The sequence below is a fragment of the Geotrypetes seraphini genome, chromosome 1, assembly GCF_902459505.1.
Source record: "Geotrypetes seraphini chromosome 1, aGeoSer1.1, whole genome shotgun sequence".
Taxonomy (NCBI): Eukaryota; Metazoa; Chordata; class Amphibia; order Gymnophiona; family Dermophiidae; genus Geotrypetes; species Geotrypetes seraphini.
Genome location: NC_047084.1, coordinates 380,493,668 through 380,519,534, shown reverse-complemented (window position 1 = coordinate 380,519,534; position 25,867 = coordinate 380,493,668). Strand labels below are relative to the sequence as shown.

At 42.2% G+C, this 25,867-nt stretch overlaps 1 protein-coding gene across 1 annotated transcript in view; it reads left to right on the top strand.

Annotated features, from left to right (window-relative positions):
* Nucleotides 1-25,867, top strand: part of WRN (WRN RecQ like helicase) — a 405,773-nt gene that overhangs the window by 96,120 nt on the left and 283,786 nt on the right. The window contains exons 12-15 of the mRNA XM_033960777.1: nt 11,741-11,816; nt 16,877-16,944; nt 18,092-18,200; nt 25,689-25,755. Of these exons, the coding sequence (XP_033816668.1) occupies nt 11,741-11,816; nt 16,877-16,944; nt 18,092-18,200; nt 25,689-25,755 (320 nt within the window). The remainder of the gene's footprint in view (nt 1-11,740; nt 11,817-16,876; nt 16,945-18,091; nt 18,201-25,688; nt 25,756-25,867) is intronic.

The window sequence follows — 25,867 nt, the reverse complement described above, 5'->3', positions numbered from 1 at the left end:
TCCATTTAAATGTCCTTGAGCTCTGAGTCACATGCAGTGCTCTCCAAACATTCCAGTACTGATTCCCCCATCAAGTAGTCCTCGTCCAAACTGAAAACCAAGTTGCCATGTTCTTTCTGAACAAACAAGGAAGCCCAGGTTCTCAATCTCTTTGCATGGAAGCACTCCAGATTTGAACTTGGGCAGTTGCTCATGATATTCTCATCAGAGCAGTTTATTTGGCAAGCAAGCGAAATGTGTTAGCAGACAGACTCAGCAAACTCCTTCATCCTCACGAATGGTCTCTCAACTCGAAAGTCTTATAGGGGACACCAGACATAGATCTCTTTGCTTCCCCCTACAACCACAGACTTATGCTCTTCTGCTCCAGACTATATGCCCCCAATCTCCTGGAATTGGACGCCTTTCTCATTGATAGGGGGAACAGATTTCTCCACGTGTTCCCTCCAAGCCCTTTTATAGGGAGAACTTTATTCATACTTTGCCAGGGGTGAGGTGCCATGATCCTCATAGCATCTCATTAGTTATATCAGCTGTGGTTCCCACTTCTTCTAGACCTCTCGGCACAAGAACTCATCCATTTATACAACCATTCCCAGCGCTACTAAAACAAAACAATGGCTCTCTCCTTTATTTGAACTCTCGCTCATTAGTGCTTATAGCATGGTTTCTTTCACTGAGCAGATAAATGCTGACATAGAAGTAATCCAGAAAAACTTCTGTGCAGCATTGCTATCACTTCATTCTCTTGAACCTGTCACATGTCCACTCCCATCCATTCAGAACTACCTTCTCCATCTCTCAAATACTGACCTTAAAACTAACTCTGTTCAAGTACATCTCAGTGCCATTAGTGCATTTCATGCTCCCTTGGACAAGAAACCTCTTATCTGTTCATCTCTTAGTCTCCAGATTCATGAAATGACTTTAGTACACTAAACTAGTGCTGCTTGATTCAGGGAAAAAATTTTTGATTTGATTCGATTCAGCCTATTGAATCAATTTTTCAATTCGATTCGATTTTCCTGCCCAATTGGGTGTTTTTATAAAACATCCTGGTGGGTTTATTTTATAGCCTCTTCACCCCCTTTACCTTCTTCTAATCACATTGATGCTGTGGTGTAAACAAAATAAACAAACAAAAATGACTTTTCCTCTCTCTGTTAAATCCTAGCTCATGTTTGCGGTCTAACAAAAGCTCTTGCAGGATACACTTTTCAAATCTGACATTGTAATCACAAAACAGAAAATAAAATTATTTTTTCTACCTTTTGTTGTCTGGTCAATATTCAAATCTTGTTGGTCCCAGGATCTGGTTGTCTTCTGATAACTTGCTTGCCAGTCTCCTTCTTTTCTTCTTTCTCTGTGCTAACCATCAATCTTCTATTTGTCCTACCCTTCCGTTTCCCTTCCCTCCCCTGGAGGTCTGGCATCTTTCCTTTTTTTCATCTCCATCCACAGATCCACCTTTTCTCAACTACCCTTTCATCCAGGATCTCTCCCTCCTTCCCCACCACCCCAGGGTTCACCATCTCTCCCTTTCTGTTCCCAACTACCCTCCTATCCAGTATCTCTATGCCCCCCTCCACACCATCCCTTGTGTCCAACTTCTCTCCCTTTCTGTTCCTTCCCTCCCTAAATCCCATTATCCACCATCTCTCTCCCACTCCTCTGTTTTTAGACTCATTATTTCTTCCCCCCAAAGTCCGGCATATGCACGTCTCTTTGAACCCCCCTTCCCTCCCTCCCTCCGTGTACCTCTACACCAGGGCCCCCTCCCCTGAAGGTCTGTCCCTTCCTGAAGGCCTGTTCCTCCCCCTCAAAGGTCTGTCCCCCCTGAAGGCCTGCACTCCCCATGAAGGCCTACACCCCACCCCTGAAGGCCTGTCCCCCCCAAAGGACTCCACCTCCCCCCCGAAGGTCTGTCCTCCCTGAAGGCCTATACACCCCTTAAGGCCTACACCCCACCCCTGAAGGCCTGTCCCCCCCGAAGGACTGTACCTTCCTCCTGAAGGACTGCCTCCCCCCCCGGAAGGCCTGTGTGTTCCCCTCTGGCCTCCCGCACCTCCCTTTACCTGATTGCAGCAGAGAGCAGCCTACAGAAAGGATCGCGGGTACTTTAGCGATCCTTGCAGGTTGCCATAGGCCTCAGGAACTGTCGTCCTTCTGCCGCGGTCCCGCCCCTCCTCTGACGTCAGAGGCAGGATTGCGGCAGAGGGAAGACAGCTTCTGAGGCCTATGGCAACCTGCAAGGATCACTAAAGTACCCGCGATCCTTTCTGCAGGCTACTCTCTGCTGCAATCAAGTAAAGGGAGGCGCGGGAGGCCAGGGGGGAAGACGGACACTGCAGCACTTCCCGACTTACCCTCCTCCCTCGCCCTCTAAAGCAGAAGCAGCAGTGCCAGCCAGCAAGAGGCAGCGCTGCCGATCCTGCTTGAGGGAGGAGGGTCAGACAGTGAATCAGAAGGCTGATTTTTTTTTTTTTTGAATCGATTAAAATCGATTCACCCGAAATGAATCGGTGAATCGATTTGAATCGTGAATCGGGCAGCACTACACTAAACTACCTGTCAGATTTTCACCTGTTGCCTGGGATCTTAACATGGGACTATCTGCTCTTATGAAGTGTACTTTTGAGCCACTTGCAACTTGCTCTCTCAAACTAGAGGTCTGCACGGGAACAGGGATCTGGGAATCCCATGGGGGTCCTGAGGGAATCCCCCCTTAACCCACGGGACTCCCATGTGGAACCCCCCTCTGGCCCATGGGACTCCCACGGGGACCCCCCTCTAGCCAATGGGACTCCCACGGGGATGGAAGGCTTTGGAAACAGGGTTCATCCATATAATATAATGGACACATCAGCCTTAGTAAAAGAGGGGATTTATAAGTTAATTACCTGAACAGAAAACAAAAAAAGAGTTCCACCAAAGAGATTCCACAAGAAAAACAGCAAAAGAAACTGTGGAATTGATGATCCTGTCAGAAGTAATTGCTGCTTTTTATGGGACGGGCGGGGATGGAAGTAATTCCTTACGGGGACGGGTGGGGTCGGAGAGGATCCTGGCGGGGACGGGTGGGGACAGAGAGGATCCTTGCGGGGACAGGTGGGGATGGAGAGGATCCTGGCGGGGACAGGCGGAGATGGGTGGGAAAATGGTTTTTCTAATAGCCCTTATTAACTCAAAACAAGCCCCACACGGACAAACGATACACACACCCAGCAACACTACAAGGCCTTAAACTTACAACAGCATTCACACTCCCCAAAGAGAAAGGGAAAAAGAAAAGAAGTGGAGAAAAAGGCCTCAGTTCAGCTTCATCTGGCCAAAAAAAAAACTCCACTCCTACAAAAGCTGTTTATCTATTTATGTGTAAATGCTGAAAAATAGTCCAAAAACAAGTCAACTAAAGTAGCCTGCCAGATGGTATCAAACAGCATGCCTAATGCAGATGAAAATCAGTGGGTGAATGTAACAAAAGGCAGTATAGTCCAGCTCATAACATCCACAGCAAAAGCAAGAAAAAATAACTTAGCTGCTAATGGCTTCCAAATCCAGGCCAGGCAGTCCTTACACCCTCCGTTTCGCATAAAATCGTTGCGTCAGGGGTGTTCATATCATTGCTTCACATCCAGATATTCCAGACCCACCATACTCCTCAAACATCTTCACTACTTCATCAATCGAAACTGGCGCCTTTTGTTACATTCACCCACTGATTTACATCTGTATTAGGCGTGCTGTTTGATACCATCTGGCAGGCTACTTTAGTTGCCTTGTTTTTGGACTATTTTTCAGCATTTACACATAAATAGATAAACAGCTTTTGTAGGAGTGGAGTTTTTTTTGGCCAGATGAAGCTGAACTGTGGCCTTTTTCTCCACTTCTTTTCTTTTTCTTTTTCCCTTTCTCTTTGGGGAGTGTGAATGCTGTTGGTTGTAAGTTTAAGGCTTTGTAATGTTGCTGGCTGTGTGTATCGTTTGTCCGTGTGGGGCTTGTTTTGAGTTAATAAGGGATATATTGGGGCCCTAATCCTTGAGTATTAATTTCTAGTGGAACTAAGTTTTCTAATAGCCCCCATGTCTGCACACCAGGACAGTGAACTTCAAGCGCTTTTGTCTGATCATCCTGAGTAGTGCTCTGAACTCATCCAAATTCCTGCCTAAAGTCATCTCAGAATTCCCTCTCAACCAGTCCATAGTTCTGCTTGTTTTCTTACTGGGTGATACAGCTCTTCACACCTTATCCTGCAAATGTGCTTTGGCATATTATCTGGACCGCACTAAACCTCATAAAACCTCCTCCCAACTATTAGTGGATTTTGACTCTATTAGTGGATTTTGACTCTAACAGACTTGGGAGTTCCTGTTACCAAAAAAGTCATCTCCACTTGCAGGTGGATTGTATTTCCTTTGTGTACACTCGGGCTGCACTGATGCTACAAGGCTGAATGACAACCCACAATGTATGGGCTATAGCTACATCAGCTGCTTACTTCGATCTACAGTACATCTGTTGAGGACATTTGCAAAGCAACTATTTGGCCCTCTATCCATACCTTCATCTCTTACTACTGTTTAGAGAAAAACTCCAGAAGAGACAGTTTGAGCAAGCAGTTCTGCAGAATCTTTTTACTTCCTGAGCGCCAATTTTCCCATTAACCCTCTGAGGTTTTGCTAGGTTCATATTGATATATGCATTATCTCCACCCAGAGTCATGATCCTGGCAACTTAGGAGTCCCACATGTGAGAATATAATGCCTGCTTGTCCTCGGAAAAAGCAAAGTTACTTACCTGTAGCAGGTGTTCTTGAATGTCAGCAGGCATATATTTTCACAGTCTTCCCTCCTTTATGTTTAAATCATTTTTATTAAAGGCAAAACACAGTAAACAGCAGTAAACAATACAACAATAATTGGATTTTCAATCATAGACCAACCTCCCACCCCCCAACCACCCACTCAACCCGGGCAGCAGCAGCGGCAACCAAATCTGAATACAGAAGCAAAAGTATTAAGGACAAAAAGTAAGGAACAAAGGAGCAACATTAGGTATCCCAAATTTGACGCTGAACATAATAAGTAAAACTAAAGGACTGCCAACATTGGCGGAACAACCGTCCCATTTTAGAAGTCATATCTACAATGTCTCTGCGTTCCAGCAACATTTGTTGCAACATCAATGCTCTCCACTGGGAAATGGTAGGAGGCTGAGATGAGAGCCACTGTAGCAGTATATACACTTCCGGCCCAGCAGCACAGTCCTCCGAAGAAAAGCTGAACATCCTGGTCGGGGAGGATGAAAACGTATCTGCAAGGTGAAGAGAAAACTCGGATGTAGACGCCAGGAACAATTCCAAAGATGCGCCACAGCGGACACCAGCTGGATCCAGAAGGAAGACACGAGCGGACAAGTCCAAAACATGTGTCCGAGAGATGCCAAAGGTTGAGTGCATTTGCTACAACAATGTCCCGAGCCGATCCCCATCATATGAGCTCTCTTGGGTGCATAAAAGGCACATAAAAGAAATTTATAATTGCGCTCCCTCTCAACAGAAGACAAAGCAGAAGAGTTGCCCAGGCGAACACCCTTACGGATCATCTCGTCCGAGATGGATATCTGAAGATCAGCAGTCCATTTCTGGGCCAGAGCAACATAATCCAGGTCACCCGAGAGCTCTTGTAAAAAATTTTATGATAAAATTTTAAAGGTATCGGCTCCTGAGCTGTGAGGCAAACCGCCTCCTGCAACTGTTCCTGAATGTCCTCCTTCAATACAACCGGGGTCAGAGCCTTCAGGTAATGTTGAAGCTGTCGATAGGCGAACCAATCCGCAGGAAGTAGATGGAACGTCGCCTGGAGTTCTGTAAATGATAGAGGGAGACCAGCACTTGTCACAGCTTGAGACACATACTGGAGGCCAGCGCAGGACCAACGCTGGAACAATGTAGAATCCAAGCCAGGCAAAAAGTCTCCATTGCCTAATATAGGAAGGCAAGGCGTTCTGCGTGATGAGATTTTCAATAACCGATACAGCATCCGCCAAGCCTTGTGCATAGCAGGTAAGAAGGGGTTAGACTGTAGCTGTGGTAAATCAGGCAATTGAAGAACAAGAAGGAGATAACTAAAATGATAGGGCTGAAAATGAAAACACTCAATATCAGGCAAGGAAAAACAGGTAGAGTTACAAAACCAATCATGAATGTGACATAATTGGCAAGCAAGGTTAAACCTAGAAATACACAAAAGGCCCAACCCCCCTTGAGCAGTTGGAAGCATTAGTTTGGATAATGAGATCCGAGCCCGTTTACCCTGTCACAAGTATGCTCAAAGGTGAGACCGGTGTTGGGATAAATGTTGTGACATTAACATTAAGGGAAGAGTTTGCAGTAAGTAAAGCCATTGTGGGAGTATCATCATGTTATAAAGAGCAATGCGTCCAGAGAGAGAGAGAGGATATGCTCGCCAATTATGTAACGTGGTAGCGGTACGACGGAGTAGGGGCAGAACATTTGAGCTATAAAGCCTAGCTAGATTCTGTGGGATAGCCACCCCTAAGTAAACCAAATGAGAGGAAGCCCATTGTAAGGGAAACACCCCACTCCAGGTCTGCCTCACCTCTGGCAAAGTAGGGAGTGCTAGAGACTTTTGCTTATTTAAGATCAAACCTGAATAGATATTAAACTCATCAAGGAGTTCCAACGCTCAAAATAACGAGTGTTGCAGGTTGCCCAAAGTGAGCAAAAGATCGTCTGCAAAGGCCAACACCCGCAACTGAGAATTACCCTCAGGCAATCCCGTAAGCTCGTCATCTTTCTGGAGTGTGCATAAAAGAGGGTCTAAATATAAAAGAAAAAGAAGAGGGGACAGCGGACATCCCTACCGAATTCCTGTACCAATGGAAAATGATGGAGACTTCACTTCATTGACTAACACCGAGGCAGTAGGTCCCGAATAAAGCGCCTGTATAGAAGCTAAATAACTGTCCGGAACCCCCATATACTGCAAGACCTGAAACAAGTAATGCCAGTGGACCTTGTCAAAAGCTTTCGCTGCATCAAGCCCTACAAGCAAACCAGGCATCTACATCTGCTGTGCGCGAGAGTAAGCTAGGAGAATCCTTCTTACATTAAGTACAGAATGACGAGTCCGAACAAAACCCACCTGTTCAGGAACAATGAGAGAAGGCAACAAGGAGGCTAACCTATCAGCCAAAACACGAGCAAATATTTTAATATCAACATTCAGCAATGATATCGGCCGATATGACTCTAGATCAGTGGGCGGCTTGGAGGGTTTGGGTATAAGAGTAATCAGGGCTTCATTGGAGTAACGGGGGAATGTCCGCTGCGCCTGAATGGTCGTATAATAGTCTAAAAGAGAGCCCCCAATAGAAAGAGATAAGATATTAAAAAACTCAGGGGAATAGCCATCAGGCCCCGGTGCCGCACAAGGTCTCAGTTTGTGAATCGCCTGGAGCACTTCCTGCAGATGTAAGGGTCGATCTAAGAGGGACATCTGAGCAGCCGTCAGTTTAGGCATACCAGTGTCTTCCAGATAATCACACACATCCGGACCCATGTAAGGACCCGGAGACGCGTAGAAGGCCTCAAAATAACGGTGAAAGCTAGCAGAGATGTCCGCCGAAGATGTCAGGATCCTCCCTGAACTCTCATGAATCATAGAAATGTATCGAGATCCCTTCCAACTTTTAGTTATGGATGCTAACAGCTTCCCCGCCCTATTGCCATATTTATAAAATTGAAATTTACGAAAAAAACAACAATTTTTTCGTTCGTTCGTGAATGAGAGAATTCAGAGCAACCAACACTGTCTGATAAGCCTCCCGATTTGCGGCTGTGGGACTACGCAATAAGTCTCTTTTTAATGACACCAATTGTCGTTCAAGTGTCACTATGCGACTCACTATATGTCGAGCGCGAGTGGCTACATATGCTATGATGTCCCCGTGTAATACTGCCTTAGCCGCGTCCCAAAATAAAACAGGCTGTTCCACATGTTGGGCATTAAAACATCCCACTTATCAGACAAAAACTTTTGGGTATCATGATGTAAATAAGAGGGAAATCTCCATCCCGTCCCTGGGCCCACTGGTCCACCCACCGCAACATCAATCCAAATCATATTGTGATCCAACACCTCCAAAGGGCCTATGGTCGCCTCAGTAACCCGAGAAAACAGGGATTCCGATAATAAGATATAATCAATCCTAGAGAAGGACCCATGCACTCTAGACTGGTGGGTATAATCCCACTCAGTAGGATGGAGGAAGCGCCAGGGATCAACCAACCCCAAGGCTCTACAGAGATAAGGGACCCCTTTTGTCTGCCTCAACGAAGACACTCCCGATGCCCCAGATCGGTCCATGGCCGAGTCAAGAACTTGGTTTAGATCACCAACCAGAACTAAAGGGCAATTGGAATCCTGTAAACAAATATTAACCAGATTTTGAAAATAGGTATGTTTATACCCGTTAGGGCCGTAGCCCACCAAGAGACGAAAGGGCCCACCGGGTCCCACCACCCTCACCAAGAGGTAACGACCCTGAGGATCACGCCGTTGTACTTGGACAGTGCACGCTAAGCCCTTCCGTATGAGATTGGCCACTCCAGCCTTCTTCCCCAGCGAAAAGGCATAATGAATATCCCCAACCCAACCCCTCTGAAGCTTTTTGTGTTCTAGGTCAGTGAGCTTAGTCTCCTGGAGACAGGCGATGTCCGCACGATGATGTTTCAGTTGAGACAGAATCTTGGTGCGCTTAGCAGGGGATGTAATTCCCGACACATTCCATGAGAGTATGCGCAGTGTTCGATCACCCATAGTGTACCCCACCACGGAACCTAAAACATGTCAACCACCAAGAAAAAATAGTCCCAGGTGCCCAGCCTCACCCCAAGACCCAGGGTACACAAGCCAATCAATCCATGCATGCATCCCACAAAAGTCAATCCCAGTCATAAAACAAAAAATAAAACAGAATACCATAACAATGCCGCTGCCATTACCCAAAAACTAAACCCACCCCATCCCCAACAAACACTCCCATATATCCCTACCATGAAGGATATGTACAGGTCACGAGAGACACCTAACCCAGGGCCGCCCTGGTCATCAGTGAAAAATAGTCCCCAAGGAGCCAACGGGACTAGAAACCCCTCCGCACTAGTAATCTAGACGAACAAACTGAAACTAATGCATACACAAGTCCATGCAGTAATAGAAAACAGTCAATCAGCCCCAGAGTCTGGGCCACTAAGGAGCTTTATAAAATCAGCAGCTGCCTCTGGGGCTGGAAAGACTTCCAAACTCCATTATGGTGAACCCTGAGCAAAGCCGGATAGTTAAATTGAAACCTCCTCTTAAGCTCAGCAAGTTTAGCACATAAAGGGTAATAAGGCTTCCTCCTTTCTTGCAAAGCCACCGAAAAGTCCTGGCTGATGTGGACAGCGGTTCCATTATAGTTGAGCACATCCCGTTTGGCCCGGTATTGTTGTAAAAGTTCCACCTTGTATCGAAAATTCAGCAGTTTCAAGATAACCACCCGCGGGCGCGTTTCCAAGCCCGCTCGGGGGCCCAAACGATGAGCCCGTTCCAAGCGTAAGGGGCCCAAAGAGGGTGGGAGAGGCAGTTCTTCTTGCAGCTAACGCTCCAGGACATCTAATAAAAGACGGTCAGCAATAGTTTCCGGAATGCCCATGATATGCAAGTTGGAGCGTCGCGAACGATTTTCCAGATCATCAAGCTTCTCTGACTGTGACAGCACTTGGGCCTGGAGCGTGGTCAAAGCCGTCTCCCGAGTCTCCGATGAGTCTTCCAGGGTTGAAACCCGCTGTTCTAATTCCGCGGTGCGGGCCGCTGCAGCAGACAAGAGATTTTCAATATTTGAAATTTGTGAGGAAAGAAGTTCCATTTTCGGTCCCAGGACTTGCGCGATCGCCTCCTTGATGTCTCCCAGCGCAGTCTCAGTGAGATGGGAGACCGCCGCTGCGGGGCTCGCCGCCATCTTGCCCTCAGAAAGCCGCACACGTTCGCGATCTTTCCGAGCGTTTTTAGTAGTCATGGAGTCCTGGGAACGCGTAATGTATCTGTCCATATATTAAGGTGCCCGGTAATATGCAGCGCAAGCATCGGAGGGAGAAACAGTCCCGCAATTTAGTAAAAGTAAACAGGGCAGCCCCGGAGCAAGCGAGGGAACGTCTTCACTCGCTCATAGCATCACGTGACCTCTCCCTCCTTTATTTGTTGGCTTCATAGCTGTATTATTGAGCTGCAGGTCCCTTGAGCTGATGCTGGGTGGGAATGCACCAGCATGTGTGCAGTATAGGTACTGCATTAAAAATTTTTAAGTGACAGTGCACTTGGTAGTGTCCTTACCAGGTTCCCTGGATGACATCACTTACATGTGAGAATTTATGCCTGCTATCCTCGGAGAAAACCTGCTACAGGTAAGTAACTTTTGCTTATATTCAGTATCTATGATTTTCAGCTAACTCTCCTCCATTTACTGAACACTTTGTGGTGCATGTGGCCAAACCTCTACAAAGAGGTTGAGAAATAGTCAACATATTTAGAAACTAGTAGTAATCCATCCTTGTGTGATTAATGCCAGAACTGGTTCATTAAATTGCTAGTCTTGATCTTTTTCAAATTTTCATTTCATCCATTTCATTTCATCCATTTTAGGCAGCTATAACTGCTCAGCTTACTGTCCAAAGACATATTTCACATAGTTTAACAAGTTTTCTAGGTAGCAGCAGATCCCTGACTGTGTTTCCCTTCCTCTTGAATATGTTCACTATCTTTACTTTATTCTAGTGGATTCAAACTTGTGAACCGAGGGCCACATGCGGCTCACCAGGTACTATTTTGAGGCCTTCGGTATGTTTATCATAATCACAAAAGTAAAATAAAACAGTTTCTTGATCATATGTCTCTTTAGCTTTAAATCACAATATTATTATTAAGACTTAGCCAAAAGGAAAGATTTATAAACTAAAAGAGTTTTACCTCATGCAAAATTGTCATTTCTTTAATAAGACATTAACTGTTTTTTTCTGAGGCCCTCCAAGTACCTACAAATCCAAAATGTGGCCCTACAAGGGTTTGAGTTTGAGACCACTGGTTTATTCTGTTTTTGCACTTCTTTATCCTGCACTTGCACTTAGGGCTCCTTATACAAAGGCACGCTAGGGCCTTAATGCGCGGAATAGCGCGAGCTAAAATGCCACATGCACTAGCCGCTACTGCCTCCTTTTGAGCAGGCGGTAGATTTTTGGCTAGCACACGCTAATCTGGTGCGTGCGGTAAAACTCGTAGCGCACCTTTGTAAAAAGAGCCTTTAGTCTCTGCTGTTGTCAATCAATAAAAAAAATGCTGTGTTCTGCCACAGACTATAGTAGACCTTGATTTCCCTTGTATCTTAAGTTTATTTCCATGGTGGCTGTGAGCTTATTTCAATGTATAGTCAAAAACACTTTCCTATGAACCTGTTTCTGCTAGTTCAAATGAGCAAGGTGAACTTTACTGTCTTTGCTAATAAATCTCCTCCTTTCAGAAGCGATTGCTTTTCCTCTATGTCCTAATATCTGCTTGGCATTAGGAAGAAAAACAATTCTCTATTATTTATTTCTTTGGTTGGCATTCTGGGATTCCAGTGCATTAGGATACCTGTATGTTTTAGGACACTGGAAGAAGCTGAAATACTTTTATTTTTTTAGATCCTTCTTTGCCTGAGCCCAGTACCGAGCAAATCAGATGTCTGAAGACATATTTTGGACATTCTAGTTTCAAATCGTAAGTGTTCCCTGATAACCTGTAATATTCTGTGCTTGCAATGTTTCATGTGTGCTGCTAGAGTGATAGCTGCTGGAAATCTAGCTATTCTGTTTCCACTATAGGAGTGGGCAGACTTTGAGCCTAAAGGCATATAGGGGTCCATTGAGAAGTTTGAGGAGAATGTTGGTCTGCAAAGGAGTGTGCTTTCTTCTTCCTAGAGATATAAGTAAACGACAGAAAAAGGTCTAAAGCAGGGGGTGTCCAACCTCAGCCCTCGCCAGGTCTTTAAGTTCATATTTCAGTTTTATCTGTACATTGACATAACTCGGTATAGTAATGGTGTAATAACTTTAAACCTGAACTCTGTGTTCTGTGAATCTAGGCCTTTGGAGCAAGCTAGATCAGGAAATTTTGCTCATCGCATTACAAAACCTTTCGAGTCCACTCCTGTAGAATCCACGGCTTAAATGCATATTGAGACAAGTATTTTGATAATGCATACAGGGAAATGAAATAATAATATATTTCAATAAATCTGAGGTGTCTAAAGATGAAGTTTACACTAGGTTACTTTGAGAAGGGAGAAAATAAAGCAACTCCCTGCCTATTGATTCAGAGACCCATGCAATAAATATGCATTAGGCTTTGTACACAGATTTTAGTGCACAATTTTATGGGAATACAATATAAAAAGTTTTGCACTTAAGCCTTAAAATAGACATTAGCACCCAGCACATTTAAATCCTATGATAATAATAAAAGTATTAGGGGTTTGGTGTAAATGCAAAGAAATGCATAGAAGACCCGAAGACTGAGTGTAGTCTTCTGTAAAGCTGGGTTATTAATGCAAGCCCTGAGGAGGAGTAAATAATTAGCTTGTCTTGCAGTTGGTGCTAGTGGGGATTTATGTAGCCTAAATGGTTTGTACAGCAGCCTGAGAACCTGGATAACTGGATTACGATTTGTATTCAAAATACTCATTGCCCAGAAAATTGTTTTGTGTATATTTATACCATTTTGCAGCATAAATGTAGAGTGGTACAGTTGCTAGGTTGGAAAGAAAACCTCAGGTCCCAGTTTGCTGCTAGCTATTTTGATTTAGCTTATAAACCGCCATTGGTATGACGAGTGAGGTGATTAAATTTATTCAGAGTAGTGAAGACCCAGGAGGATTGCGAACATCTGAGCTGCTGAGTTTCCGTACAGTATGTGGTGTAAGATGCACAAAGTTTTGAAGTTTATTCAGGATGATATTGGAAGCCAGTGTAGTTTGATGAAGGTAGAGATAGAATGATATTTCTTTAGTTTGAAAATTAGCCTAACGGCAGTGTTCAGAATGAGCTGCAGTTTGTGGATTAGGAAGGTGTTGATGCCTAATAGGCGGAATTGCAATAGTCTAGTTCAGGTAAAACCATCATCATGGACATTCAGAGCAATGGTGTGAGTGAAAGTGCGGCCTTGTGAGTCGCAGTTGTCGCATAGTGTAGATGGTCTTTTTTGGAGATTAGAGATTTGTGGTTCCATCGTGAGAGTGTCGTCTACCATGGCAGCCGAACACTTTGGTGGATTTTTCCATTGTGAGGGTGATGTCAGTTGGAAGGTGAGGTTTGTCATAGTGTGTTCTGTTTTATGGGTGTGGAAACCAATGGTTTGGTCTTTGCTGACTTTCAGTTTGTTGATTGTTGCCCAGGTTTGGATTTTAGTTATATATTGCTTGAGATTTTTTTGGCGATATTTGGCTGGTTATAGGCTTTGGGGATGAGGAGGAGGATGTCATCGGCATAGGAAAAGTATGGTTTTCATCTTCCAGTAGGATGTGACCCAGTGAGCTCATGAATAAATTGAAAAGGATTGGGGATAGTGGGGAGCCTTGTGGATACCACAGAATGCCTTCCAGGGGTTGGAGTATTCTTCATGCTTTTTGACCATGTATTTGCCGTTTTGTAGGAAGTCAGTGAACCATTCAGTACTGTTCCTGTTATTCGAATTTCCGAGAGTTTGATTAGGAGTAGTTGGTGGTCTACTGAGTCGAAGGGCTGCGAAGATGTCAAATTGGAGTAATATTGCTTGTTTCCCCAAACTACAGCAGTTGTCTGATTTTAGTAAGTAGAGTGATGACGAGGAGCTCGGTACTGTGTTGTTTTCGGAAGCAGTATTGGGATGGGTGGGAGGCAGGCTCAATGTAGGTGGCTAGTTGTTTGCTGACATGGGTCTCAAGGATTTTTGTGAGAACCGGAATGCCCGCAATATGGCCTGTAGTTGGATGCTAATGGAGGGTCTGCTTGGGCTGTTTTCCATATAGGGGTTAGGGCTATTTAACCCATTTCTTGGGTAGGTGGCCCTGGTTCAGGGAACTGTTTAGGAGATTGGTGATACAAATAATGATATGGTGTGAAGCTGCTGAAAGGAGCTATTGGGGGGCAGTTGTCTAGGGAGCTGCTTCGTGGGGGCTAATTTTGATAATAGGTTTTTGGTATCGGGGAGTGGAAAGAATGGTGAATGTGGTCCAGATTTAGATGGTGTTATATAGGTTCTGAGTATTCAGATGATGTTAGGTTGGGAAATGTTTGGAGTGGCTTTCTTTGCAACTTCTGTTATGACCGATTTGACCTTGATTGAGGAAGGAAATCCGCTAGGTCTTGTGCTGAGATATTGTGGTGTGGGTTTCAGATTCCTGGGTTGGGGGGAAGTCAGTTGACATACCAGAGAAAATAGTTTTTGCTGTCTGCTAATTGTTTTCCTAATTTGCTAGCGTAGTAGTTTTTCTTGGTTTCAGATATATTGTCCTTATATTAATTTATTGGCTGCTCGCTACTGTGTTCTGTGCTCCAGTGTTTTGGGTTTTCTCCTTTCCTCTCTAGACACCGCATAACTGTTTGTCAAGTCTTAAAGACTTCCGTAAACCAGGGCGAAGTCTGGTTTGAGTTATTTTGCGTGGATGGAGGGGGGTTATGGTGTCTGGATATTGATTATGGTTTTATTTCCAACTGGTATATCATTGAGATGGTGTTATTCATAGGGGGGAGGGAGAGCGTCTGAATACCATGTTCCAAAAAAGACCTGATCTCGTTTCCTGCAGACTAGTCTTATGTCCTTGTAGCTTTGAGGTTTAGGTCTGTGTCAGTTAGTTTTAAGACTGAATTCAGGAAATGGTGATCTGTCCAGGGGACATGGGAAGAGTAATGATTACCATGTGGGTGATATGTGGAGTAATGCAAAATACAAAAACACCCACTCTCTTCGAGTAGAGCCTTGAGTTTGGTAACTTCATTGTTCGATTCTGATTTGAGGGGTAGGTTAATGTCACTGAGTATTAATAGTTTGTCATGTTGGCAAGTAAGATTTGTTATTATTTCCATCGTTTTGGTGATGGAGTTAGAGTGAGAGCTAGGGGTCTATAGAGTAGAAGAATTCCCACATTCTTGTGTGCTAAGTTGTGCTTGCTTTCAAGCTTGCAGGCAGTGTATTTTAGATTGGGTTGGGAGTTTGACTCTACTTCGGTGATGATAAATGAGTTTTTGTAAATAATTGCTAGGCCCCCCTCCTCATTTAAGTTTTCTGGGTAGATGAAGTATGTTGTAACCCTGTGGACAAAGGTGAGGGAGTTCGGGACTTTCAAGGTCTTTTAGCCATGATTCGTGATGAACATCAGGGCAATGGCATTGGATGTGATTAGGTCATTTATGATGAATAGTTTGTTTACCACTGATCTAGCGTTGACGTACATGCAGGGACGGTGATGGGTTTATTAGTTTTAGGTTTTGCTTTGTGTACCGCCATTTTGGATCAAGGAGCCCTTACTGTTCTGATGTGTCAAGGCACAAAAAATAAATATGTTGAGACTCGTGATACAAATGGCAGCTGTGAATGAATAAAATAAAAAATTTGAAAGAAATAGAGGTTTTATTAAATACTGAATTGAGTGACATATAATTGGAAATGAGATTGAGGACAAACTGTGTTTGGATATGTTAAAATCGCTGTTTGATGGTGAAAGAAGTGAAACCAAAAATATGTATTTGGCAGACTATCATAGAACAAACAAATGTGAGAGAAAAGTGAAATAATATAGGAACCAGTCATTAGCAAGCATTTGAAATATACCATACAGAAAATGAGAGTTTTGGTCTGACTCTTCATTTTCTGTAACATTGTCTGAAACATGACATGTCAAATCATTCAAGCTTTTATCACAATATTGTCCAGTAAACTTGACTGGTGATTGTTTCATCGTTTCTGTTGGTTCACTGTCTGCTCCGTTTCTTTTATTGTTGGTGACTTGCTCAGACAGGTTTAGTTCTTCTGTTTGTTCTGTTGATTTTATTTTTATAGTCATCTTCCCTTCCTCTCTGCTCCATGGGCACCATCTCCTCCCTTCTCCTCTCTCCCCACCATCTCTTCGCTTTGCTTTGCTTTGCCTTGCCTCCCCTCCCCAGGAACCTATTCTCTGCCTCTCTCCCTTTCCTTCTCCTCCTCCTTCTCCACCTCAGGAGTTTAGTCATCAGATAATACTCCCCTACCCCCACATCTCTCTCTCTTTTTTTCCTTTTTCAGCTGCAGCCTGCAAACACCTCCCCAGTCTGTATCTTTTTCTACCGGCACCTCCTCTTAGTGGAGCCCCCACTCCTTCTCCCTGCCCTTCATGGCCCTGAACTCTATCTCTGCAGTGAAAGCAGAGTGCTTTCACCCCGGTCTGAAGCCTTTCTCTCTATAATGTCAAGAAACAGGAGAGGCAGAACTTCTTGTTTCCTGATGTTACAGAGAGAGAAGCTTCGGCTGGGAGAAAGCATTCTGCTTTTACTGCAGCGATGGAGTTCAGGGCAGGGAGAAGGAGCAGCAGAGGAGAGGAGGTTGCCTGCGTACCTGCAGAGGTAAGAGAAGGTGCCGGCAAAAACAAAGCAGGGGGAGCAGTTGACTCAAATTTTAAAAGAAATTTATGCAATTAATTTATTAACACATTAATCATGTTAATAATGCATTAAATGTACAGACCTAATTGAAATGAAATCAAATTTAGCACTATATGCACCACTTTGATAAATTAAAATTGACGTATTTTTTTCTTATTTAACTTCTAGAGTTCAGTGGAAAGTGATCCACTCTGTGTTGCAAAATAGGAGAGATAACCTTGTCATCATGGCAACTGGTGAGCTAGTTTTGCTTTTAAACTATTTACATAGAAATGTCAGTACATTAGGCAAGAAATACAGGCCCAGTTTTCAAGGCAAGTTATACCTTTACCAAAAACCAGTGACACATTAACTAGCTTATCTATGCATTTTCAGCCACAGTAAGGATGGTATCATGACAAGAGTAAGGGTATTTGATATACTGCCTTTCTGTGGTATAATCAAAATAATTTACATTTATTATATGCAGGATATTTTCTCTGTTCCTAGTAGGCTACATTCTGAGTATTGTACCTGGGGTAATGGGGAGTTAAGTGACCTGTCCAGAATTGCAAGGAGCTGCAGTATGAATTGAACCCAGTTCCCCAGTTTCTTAGTCCACTTCACTAACCGCTAGGCTATTCAGCTAAATGATGTGCCACTATCTGTATAATGTGGGGCCAGATTTGGGGCAAGTCAAGAGGACTTTCAAATTAGCTTGGTAGCAGCTAAAGGGATAACAGAGAATTAGAGAAAAGGAAGGCAGATAAAGATCATGTAGCCTATCTAGTCTGTATATCCATGCCATCTACTATACCTTCCTCTTCCTTAGAGATCCAATGTACTTGTCCCAAGTTTTCTTGAATCAGCTATACTTTTCAATTATTTATTTCGATTTTTATCCCGTTCTCCCAGAAGCTCAGAATGGGTTACAAGTAGACATTCACAATCATTTGAAAACAGACTAGTCATGACAACAAGTAGGTTACAGTAGACAATAACAGAGCTTATTCTAGAGACCAGACTGGTCCATCTCCACTACCTCCACATTTATACACTGCAAAGTTAGAAAATGATATATACGTAAAGAGCTTCTAAACCTGTCCTGGGGGCCTTAAAACCAGGCACGTTTTCAGGACGTCTACAGTGAAAATGCATTAGATAAATTTGCTTTGGATGCCTAGTATATTAAAATTTATCACTTCCATATTCATAACCTGAAAATCTACAGTTTATGGGACTGTAAGGTCCAGCCTGGAAATCCCTGTTCCAAGTCTGTACATGTCATATTAATTCATTGTTCAAATGGTTTGATAAAAGTTGAATATGTGGCCCCAGGCCATTAAACATGAATGAACTATAGTTTTCTGTTATTACATTATAATTTCTTTTCTCTTTTTTGAGGCTATGGGAAGAGTTTGTGCTACCAGTTTGTACCTGTTTACACAGCAGGTATTGGGATAGTCATTGCACCTCTCATCTCTCTGATGGAGGACCAAGTGCTTCAGCTTGAGTAAGTGACAAGGTCCAGAAAGTAATCTGGCTGCTGTGTTAACTTTTCTTCTGTTCCTTCATACAGACTAATAAGCAAACGGAATAATAATGTAAGCTGATAGATTTTTATTGGGTTAGAGCAGGGGTATCCAATGTCGGTCCTCGAGGGCCGCAGTCCAGTCGGTTTTCAGGATTTCCCCAATGAATATGCATTGAAAGCAGTGCATGCAAATAGATCTCATGCATATTCATTGGGGAAATCCTGAAAACCCGACTGGACTGCGGCCCTCGAGGACCGACATTGGACACCCCTGGGTTAGAGTATCCAGAGTTGAGATAGAAATAACTGCAGCCTAGAGTTACATATTTTATGCATTGAAGTTAAAATCTTGTAGGAAATCCTAGCTGAAAATAGCAGCTAAGGTTTTTGTTTAAGCAAGGGGATAATGTGATCCCAGCATTTAGTCCCTGTTATTACTTTTCTGTGGTATTTTTGATGAGTTGTAAATGTTGCAGTAATCCAATTACATCAATAGCAGGGAATTAAGTAATTTCTACTATGACTATTTATTATTTTATAGTGCTACTAGGCACACGCAAGAGACAGTCCCTGCTTGAAAGAGCTTACAATCTAATTATGACAGACAAACAGGACAGAAGCGTGAATCTATATGTTGCTCAGGTAGGGAATTACAAAGGGAATGATGTGGTACAGTATATAGGGTAGGGGACTACAGAGAGAGTGACAAACGAATATGGGTGCTTTATAAGTGGGTCAGGGTAAGGACTTAAATGCAGCTTTTAAAAAAACAGGCTTTCAGCCTAGATTTGAATACAAGCAGAGACAGAGCCCGATGAAATGAGTCAGGCAGTTTGTTCCAGACATATGGCGCAGCAAGGTAGAAAGTAGAATTTCTGTAAGTCTTTTTCAGCATTCGTCACAAGGAGAAGCACTAAATAGAGCATGTACCGTACGCTAATAAGGTGTGCGGGTCAGCAGCCACCGCTTTGCGGCAACAGAAGAGAAAGTTGTTGGCAGCCTCAGAGTCTGCCTTATTTCTTACTTCATACTGCTGGAGTGTTTCTGCCAGGACACTCTCCACAAAGAGAAACTGGGGATTATTGAATGAAAGAAGGAGAAAGTTAAGAAGGAGGGGTTGTCCACAGTGTCAGGAGAGAGATTCCATTCACCCCTTACTGGTTAAGCAGGTCAAACACAGAAATGTTTGATTTAACTTAGTACTATTGGTGATTATTAGTAGACAGTACATGAATAGATGAAGATCTGTGTTCTGTTTATGTTGTGTTTCAGGTTTGTTAACTGCTTGTCCAAGCAATTTGATTTCTTTATGGAAATGTACATTGATGTATTGCTCATCATGTTAATCTGGATAATGATATGTCTAGTTTTTCATGTTTACAATATATTTGGCTAGTAAACATATTCCATTCCTTTAATCTCCCCATCCCTCAATTTCTCTCTTCAGCTTCCCTACCACAGTGGATAAACATACTTGCACTGTCATAGGAGCCAACTTTTGAAAATGATTGGGTGCTGCACTCATGATTCATAACACATTTCCACCTTACCCAGCTAAGAAAAAAAAAGGAAAACCAAAGAACATCTGAGTGAGTGAGCCTGTATCTAAATGTCAAGAGGAGTGCAGATAATGTTGACAAATCAAAATCTAGGGTACTGCCACTTTCTCTTCCCTTTGCAGCTTGTCAGCATCATAGTTTTGTCAAGACAAAACTTTTATGGTTCGGTCCCAAACTAGACCGATTAGCATCTTTACTGCGGTTAAATTCTGGTGAACTTTGAAGATTGAATTTTCATCAAAAATCCTGAAGTTTGTTCTGGATTCTACTCTTTCTTTGTCAAATCAGATTAATAATATAACGAAAAAATAAGGGGATTACAACTGATGACTTCTTTGCTCTAATAATTCATTTTCCTTGTCCTATTAGTTAACTTTTTGTAAACTGAATCGAGCCCCAAAGTTGGAATGACTCGGTATAACAAGACCAAGGATTGGATTGGATAGTCTCTTTGTCTCCATTCAGGCCATCCACTATACTTTTCTCCAACTAGTCCCTTTCTTCCTTCAGTCCATCTATATCAGTGGTCTCAAACTCGCGGCCTGGGGCCCACATGCGGCCCGCCAGGTATTATTTTGAGGCCCTCGGTATGTTTATCATAATCACAATTTTAAAATTCCTATATTCTATCTACTCCCCAAAATTCACAAAGATACACAACATCCCCCTGGACGTCCAATAGTTTCGGCTCGTGATTCATTGCTGGAGAAAACAAGCAAATATTGATATAAAACTGAAGAGTCATCTGAAAGACATTAGATCATATATTCAAGACACTACACAATTTCTTAAAATGCTAAACGACATTGAACCTGACGTCTTAGAAGATTGCACATTAGTCACTTTTGATGTATGCTCGTTATATACCAGCATACCCCAAGATGAAGCTCTTCAAGTCCTGGTTAATCTATGGAATACTCAATATGATCCTGGGAATGGTTTTGTACAATTCTTGAAAGAACTATGTACCATAGCTTTGAAAAATAATTATTTCATCTTCAATGGGGAATTTTTTAAACAACTTTCTGGCATAGCTATGGGTGCATCTTTTGCTCCTACCATAGCCAATTTATATATGGCATGGTTTGAAGAGACTTTCATCTATAAATTAACAGGATTTCAATATGTGTTTAAATGGTGGCGTTTTATAGATGACATGTTTGTGATCTGGCTAGGGACCCAACTTCAACTTCAAGAATTTGTTTCAATGTTGAATCAGTGTCATGAGTTTATCAAATTTACTATGTCATCTAGTAAAAACAAAATCAATTTTTGGATGTATGGGTACAACTGGATGGAATCCGTTTAACAACATCAGTATTTCGAAAACCAACGGATAGAAACACACTGTTGAGATTTGATAGCATGCATCCTGCACATCTGAAAACCAGTATTCCTTTTGCCCAGTTTTTAAGATATAGGAGAATTTGCAATAGTAAAGAAAATTTTCTTCAAGAATCAAAGATACTGGAGCAAAGATTAATATCTAGAAAATATCCAACATCCATAATTAAAAAAGCAAAGAAAAGAGCTTTGTTTAATCCTAGAGAGATTTTATTGGATTACAATAAATCTCCGGAGAATAAAGAAGAATCTGGAATAATCCCTTGCATTATTAAACAGACTTGCATATCTCCCCAGATTATTAAGAAATATAAAAAACATCTTCCATTGCTTAAAACACTTCCATGTTTTGTAAACAAAAAATTTATTTTTCCTCAGTCTAGAAATAGAAATTTAAGTGATTGGTTGTGCCATACATCTAAAGAAAAGTTTGTTAATGAGAGAACAGAATCTACTTTTGGACATAGTCCATGTGGACATTGCACGAATTGTAAAATCATGTCCACAATCTCCAACTTTATAAATCCAATTGATGGAAAAATATATTCTTAAACAGACCTCTACTTGTCAAACAGCTAACGTGATTTATAATACAATGCCCATGTGAATTATTTTATGTGGGCCAAACATCACGTAATCTAACTAAAGAATAACAGAGCATAAAAGTTGTTTGAATACATGTAAAATGACAGCACCAATAGTGGCTCATTGTTTAAATTTGGAACACAAGTTTGAAAGCCTGAAATGTTGGGTGGTTGAGAAAGTTATCCCTTCAATGAGACGTGAGATATTAGAAAGCTTTTATGGCAGAAGGAACAACAATGGATAAGTCGCCTCCATACTATAGAACCACAAGGTTTAAATTCTGAGCATGAGTGGCAACCTTTCTTATGAATTTATGATTTGTTTTCTTGGATTTGTGGTTTATGTGAAGTACTGATGTTTGACCTATCACTCATCGCGTTATTGCGATGATGTCATGACGCCCGACTTCGTTCTGTTTTTAAACGAGTAGGGCGCATATCTCGGTCTGAGGTCCATTTGAGAGAAGCAGGCCTCCTGTTATACAGCTGACAGCGTGGAGATAACCTGGTGCAAACGAATCCCCTGAAGTAGCCTGCTTTCAGGCGAAATAGAAGATCTTTTCTATCGGGACGAAGATGTTTCTTCAGATGAGTGTTTAACTCTCTTATACACGCTATCATGCAGGTTTTATAGCCACGTTACTAAACCCTGTTTTGAATTTACCTACAGCTGTAGCTGATTGCCATAAATATAGTAGTTTGGGGCTGTTTCACTAATCATAGAAAACTATAGGACGTTGTAATTCAAATCCTTTGAGAATTTTTGAAAACTATCTTTTAAAGAGATGTTGAAGTATGAAAGTAACATATAATTGTACGGAGTTTTTTTTATAAACCCGTGATGAGGTGGTGAGCTTTGGGCACTTGTGTAGTCCCGGCAACCCACAATTGAGGTTTATTTTCTCCGTTTATTTATAATTTTGTCAACTGTCCTGTTTTTGTTATTTTTTGGTATGAATGAACCCCTACTTTAACTATTGACAACGTATATTTATAAAATATTGTTCTTCACGGAATACGATTGTACCTTTACTACATTTAGTTGATTTATCATAATCACAAAACAGTTTTCTTGATCATATGTCTTTTTAGCCAAAAGGAAGATTTATAAACTATAAAGAATTTTACCTCATACAAAATTATCATTTCTTTAATAAGACATTAACTATTTTTTCTGAGGCCCTCCAAGTACTTACAAATCCAAAATGTGGCCCTGCAAAGGGTTTGAGTTTGAGACCACTGATCTATACCATACGTCAGTCCCCTAATATTTTCTTCCCTCTCGCTCCTCTTAGTTCCCTTCTCCATCCTTACTTCTTCTGCACAGGCATATAATTTGATGTTTTATATTTTGGGGCAGGATGTTTAATAGTTCTTTGCCTGAACCACTCCTTAAATCTTTCTATTCTATCTGCTTCTCATTTAAATTTCAAATGTTATTAAAATTTGGTATATCACCCCAGGACCAAGGCTGTCTAAGTGTTTACATTTATAATCAAGCTAAAATTAATAAGTAAAAGAGTTATTAAAAGGTAGAAATCTATTCATTCTAGAACAGTAGAAGATGGAAAGAAGCAAAAGTTCTTGTAGGGAAAGTATGCAGGTTCATAGGGCCCTCAGGCTGAGAACAGGGCACTTTCTGTAATGAGAGTGAAAATTAAGTTAACTACTGACTGCATCTTTAAATAAGTAGGTTTTCAAAACTGCACAAAATTCCAGATAAAATGGTGTTAATCTGATATCAAGAGTTCCACAATGTAGGCCCTCCAATGGTTATGGATACTGAAAAGAGGTTCTTGAGAATTATTCTAGTAAATAAGAACACTTATCTGGATTTAGTTTTAATTTATTACTGAGTAGCCATGAAGAAAGAAAGTCTAGCAAGCTGATTATTTAATGTAGCAATTGTGGCAGGGAAAGAATCATCCAGAGTTACAATTATTTGTATATCATCTGCTTATACGTAGGTGGTCTATCGTAATTGTGCAGTAGTCAAGAAAGGAGCCAAATATATGTTAAAGAGAGTTGGTGCTAGTAGTGATCCCCGAGGGACACCATAAAGCAGATTGTGAAAGTCAGAGGAGACTTAATTCCAGATGTAATGAGATCATCTTGAAACCAAGAGAGCTGTATATTGTATCTGTGATACCAATTTCTGATAGGTGATTCCTGGGAGAAATATTATGGAGAGATTGAGAATTTTGCGAAGGATTTGATCTGTGATGCACTCTTCGCGCAAAATTGAGCACAGTTCCATGGTACACACCTGGTGTGCGCCTTGGAAGATAGATGGTTTTAGCTGCTACCAGTGATGATGTCACTTCTGGTGGGTGCGGCTTGAAGTGCCTTGGTTATCGATCAAGAGCACTGTCTCAGCATGGGGAAGATCTGCAAAACATTACACAGTCACAGCAGTCAGAATCAGGTACAGCCTTCTTATTTCCTTCTGCTTCTCAGCAAGTTCTACTGCACCTTTCTCTAGCCAGTTGTCGTTCCGTGCAGGTTTGGCTTGCCACTCCTCACTTCTCCTCTACAGGTGAGACTTCCTTTTGTTTGTAGATTTAACTCATCTTTAATTTGAGCAAGTATGAGAAGTACTGGCATACTCAGAGCAGAAGGAAACAGCGGGGAGTGGCAGTAATGTAGTTATTTGGCTTGCATGGCTTGGTTTCTCCACCAGCAAGGTAAAAGTTGGTGCTGGAGTTCTGGAAGGGGCTCAAGCCCAAAGTGGGGAGGCCCAGGTCCCCAAAGACCCCCCCCTTAGCTATGCCACTGGTTCTCCCTTTCCCTGCTATATCTCTTCTCTCAGCCTTTCTTCCCCTCACGACACATCTTTCAGCTCTCATAAGAACATAAGAATAGCCTTACTGGGTCAGACCAATGGTCCGTCTAGGCCAGTAGCCCGTTCTCATTGTGGCCAATCCAGGTCACTAGTACCTGGCCAAAACCCAAGGAGTAGCAAAATTTCATACTGCCAATGCAGGGCAAGCAATGACTTCCCCCATGTCTTTCTCAATAACAGACTATGGCCTTTCCTCCAGGAACTTGTCCAAACATTTCTTAAAACCAGCTACGCTATCCGTTCTTGCCACATCAGTGCCTGTGCTACTCTTTTATCCCTCATTCCTTTCCCAGTGCCTCCCTCAGCACTCTCCTCTCTATGGGAGACCAAAGGAAGGTAGGAAACATCTCTGCGCTATACTGCAGCTTTTCTCTGCTTCCTGCTATTAGCCCATTAGTCAGATATAGGGGAGACAGGACCAGTAGTTTAGGAGACATCAACCTTCTGACCTGTTTTCTCCTGAAATCCATTGGCCAGATATTCCTTAGCCACCAGTAAGCTGCAGGGGAAGTGGGAGCAGTAGCTACAGACACAGCCTTATTTCATGCTTTCCTTTACAGCTCTACATCGGGAAGATTTCAGCTCTGATGTCTAGGCAGTGCTGGAAAAAATATTGGAGGTGCTTTAGTACCCACAGTGCTGGCACCTATGTGTACTGTATTTTATCTCAATCATATGTGAAAAGTTGAACCACTCAGCAGTGCCCAAAAGTTACTACAAGCTGTTAGTAATTCTCAGTGATTTGGATTTTAGATGTAATTGGTTTTCTAAATCCAAGTTTAAGAGACAAGAGGGAATGAATCAACTTGTCAATCACAAAGAATATTAATTGGGAAATAACAGGATTTGAACCCTGATTCCCCTGGATCTTAGCCAGGTTCTTCTTCCACTCTTTATACTGAAGCCTAGATTTATTATTCTTACAGTGTGTACTGCAGGTGCTTATGACAGATTGGTATTTCCTTCTTGATGCTAGAGGTGTTCTGCCGCAGCTCATTGCGGTGTGAGCAGGAACATAAATGGGGTGTTGGCTCAGGAAGAAAGAAAGATCTAATATAAGATATTTCTCTGTTCAGGATTTGTGAGTGTGCACCATGCTAGTTTTGTTATATCAAGGTCCTTTATGTTTTCTTTATAGAATGTCAAACATCCTGCATGTTTCTTGGATCAGCCCAATTCAAAAATGTAATTCAGGATGTAAAAGCGTAAGTCAGTTTCATTTCTTCTGTTTCATTATTCATAAATGTTTTGTCACAGTATGGTTCTGAGGAAAATTTGTGAATCTTAAGCGCAATAATAAAAATTACAAGTTCTAAA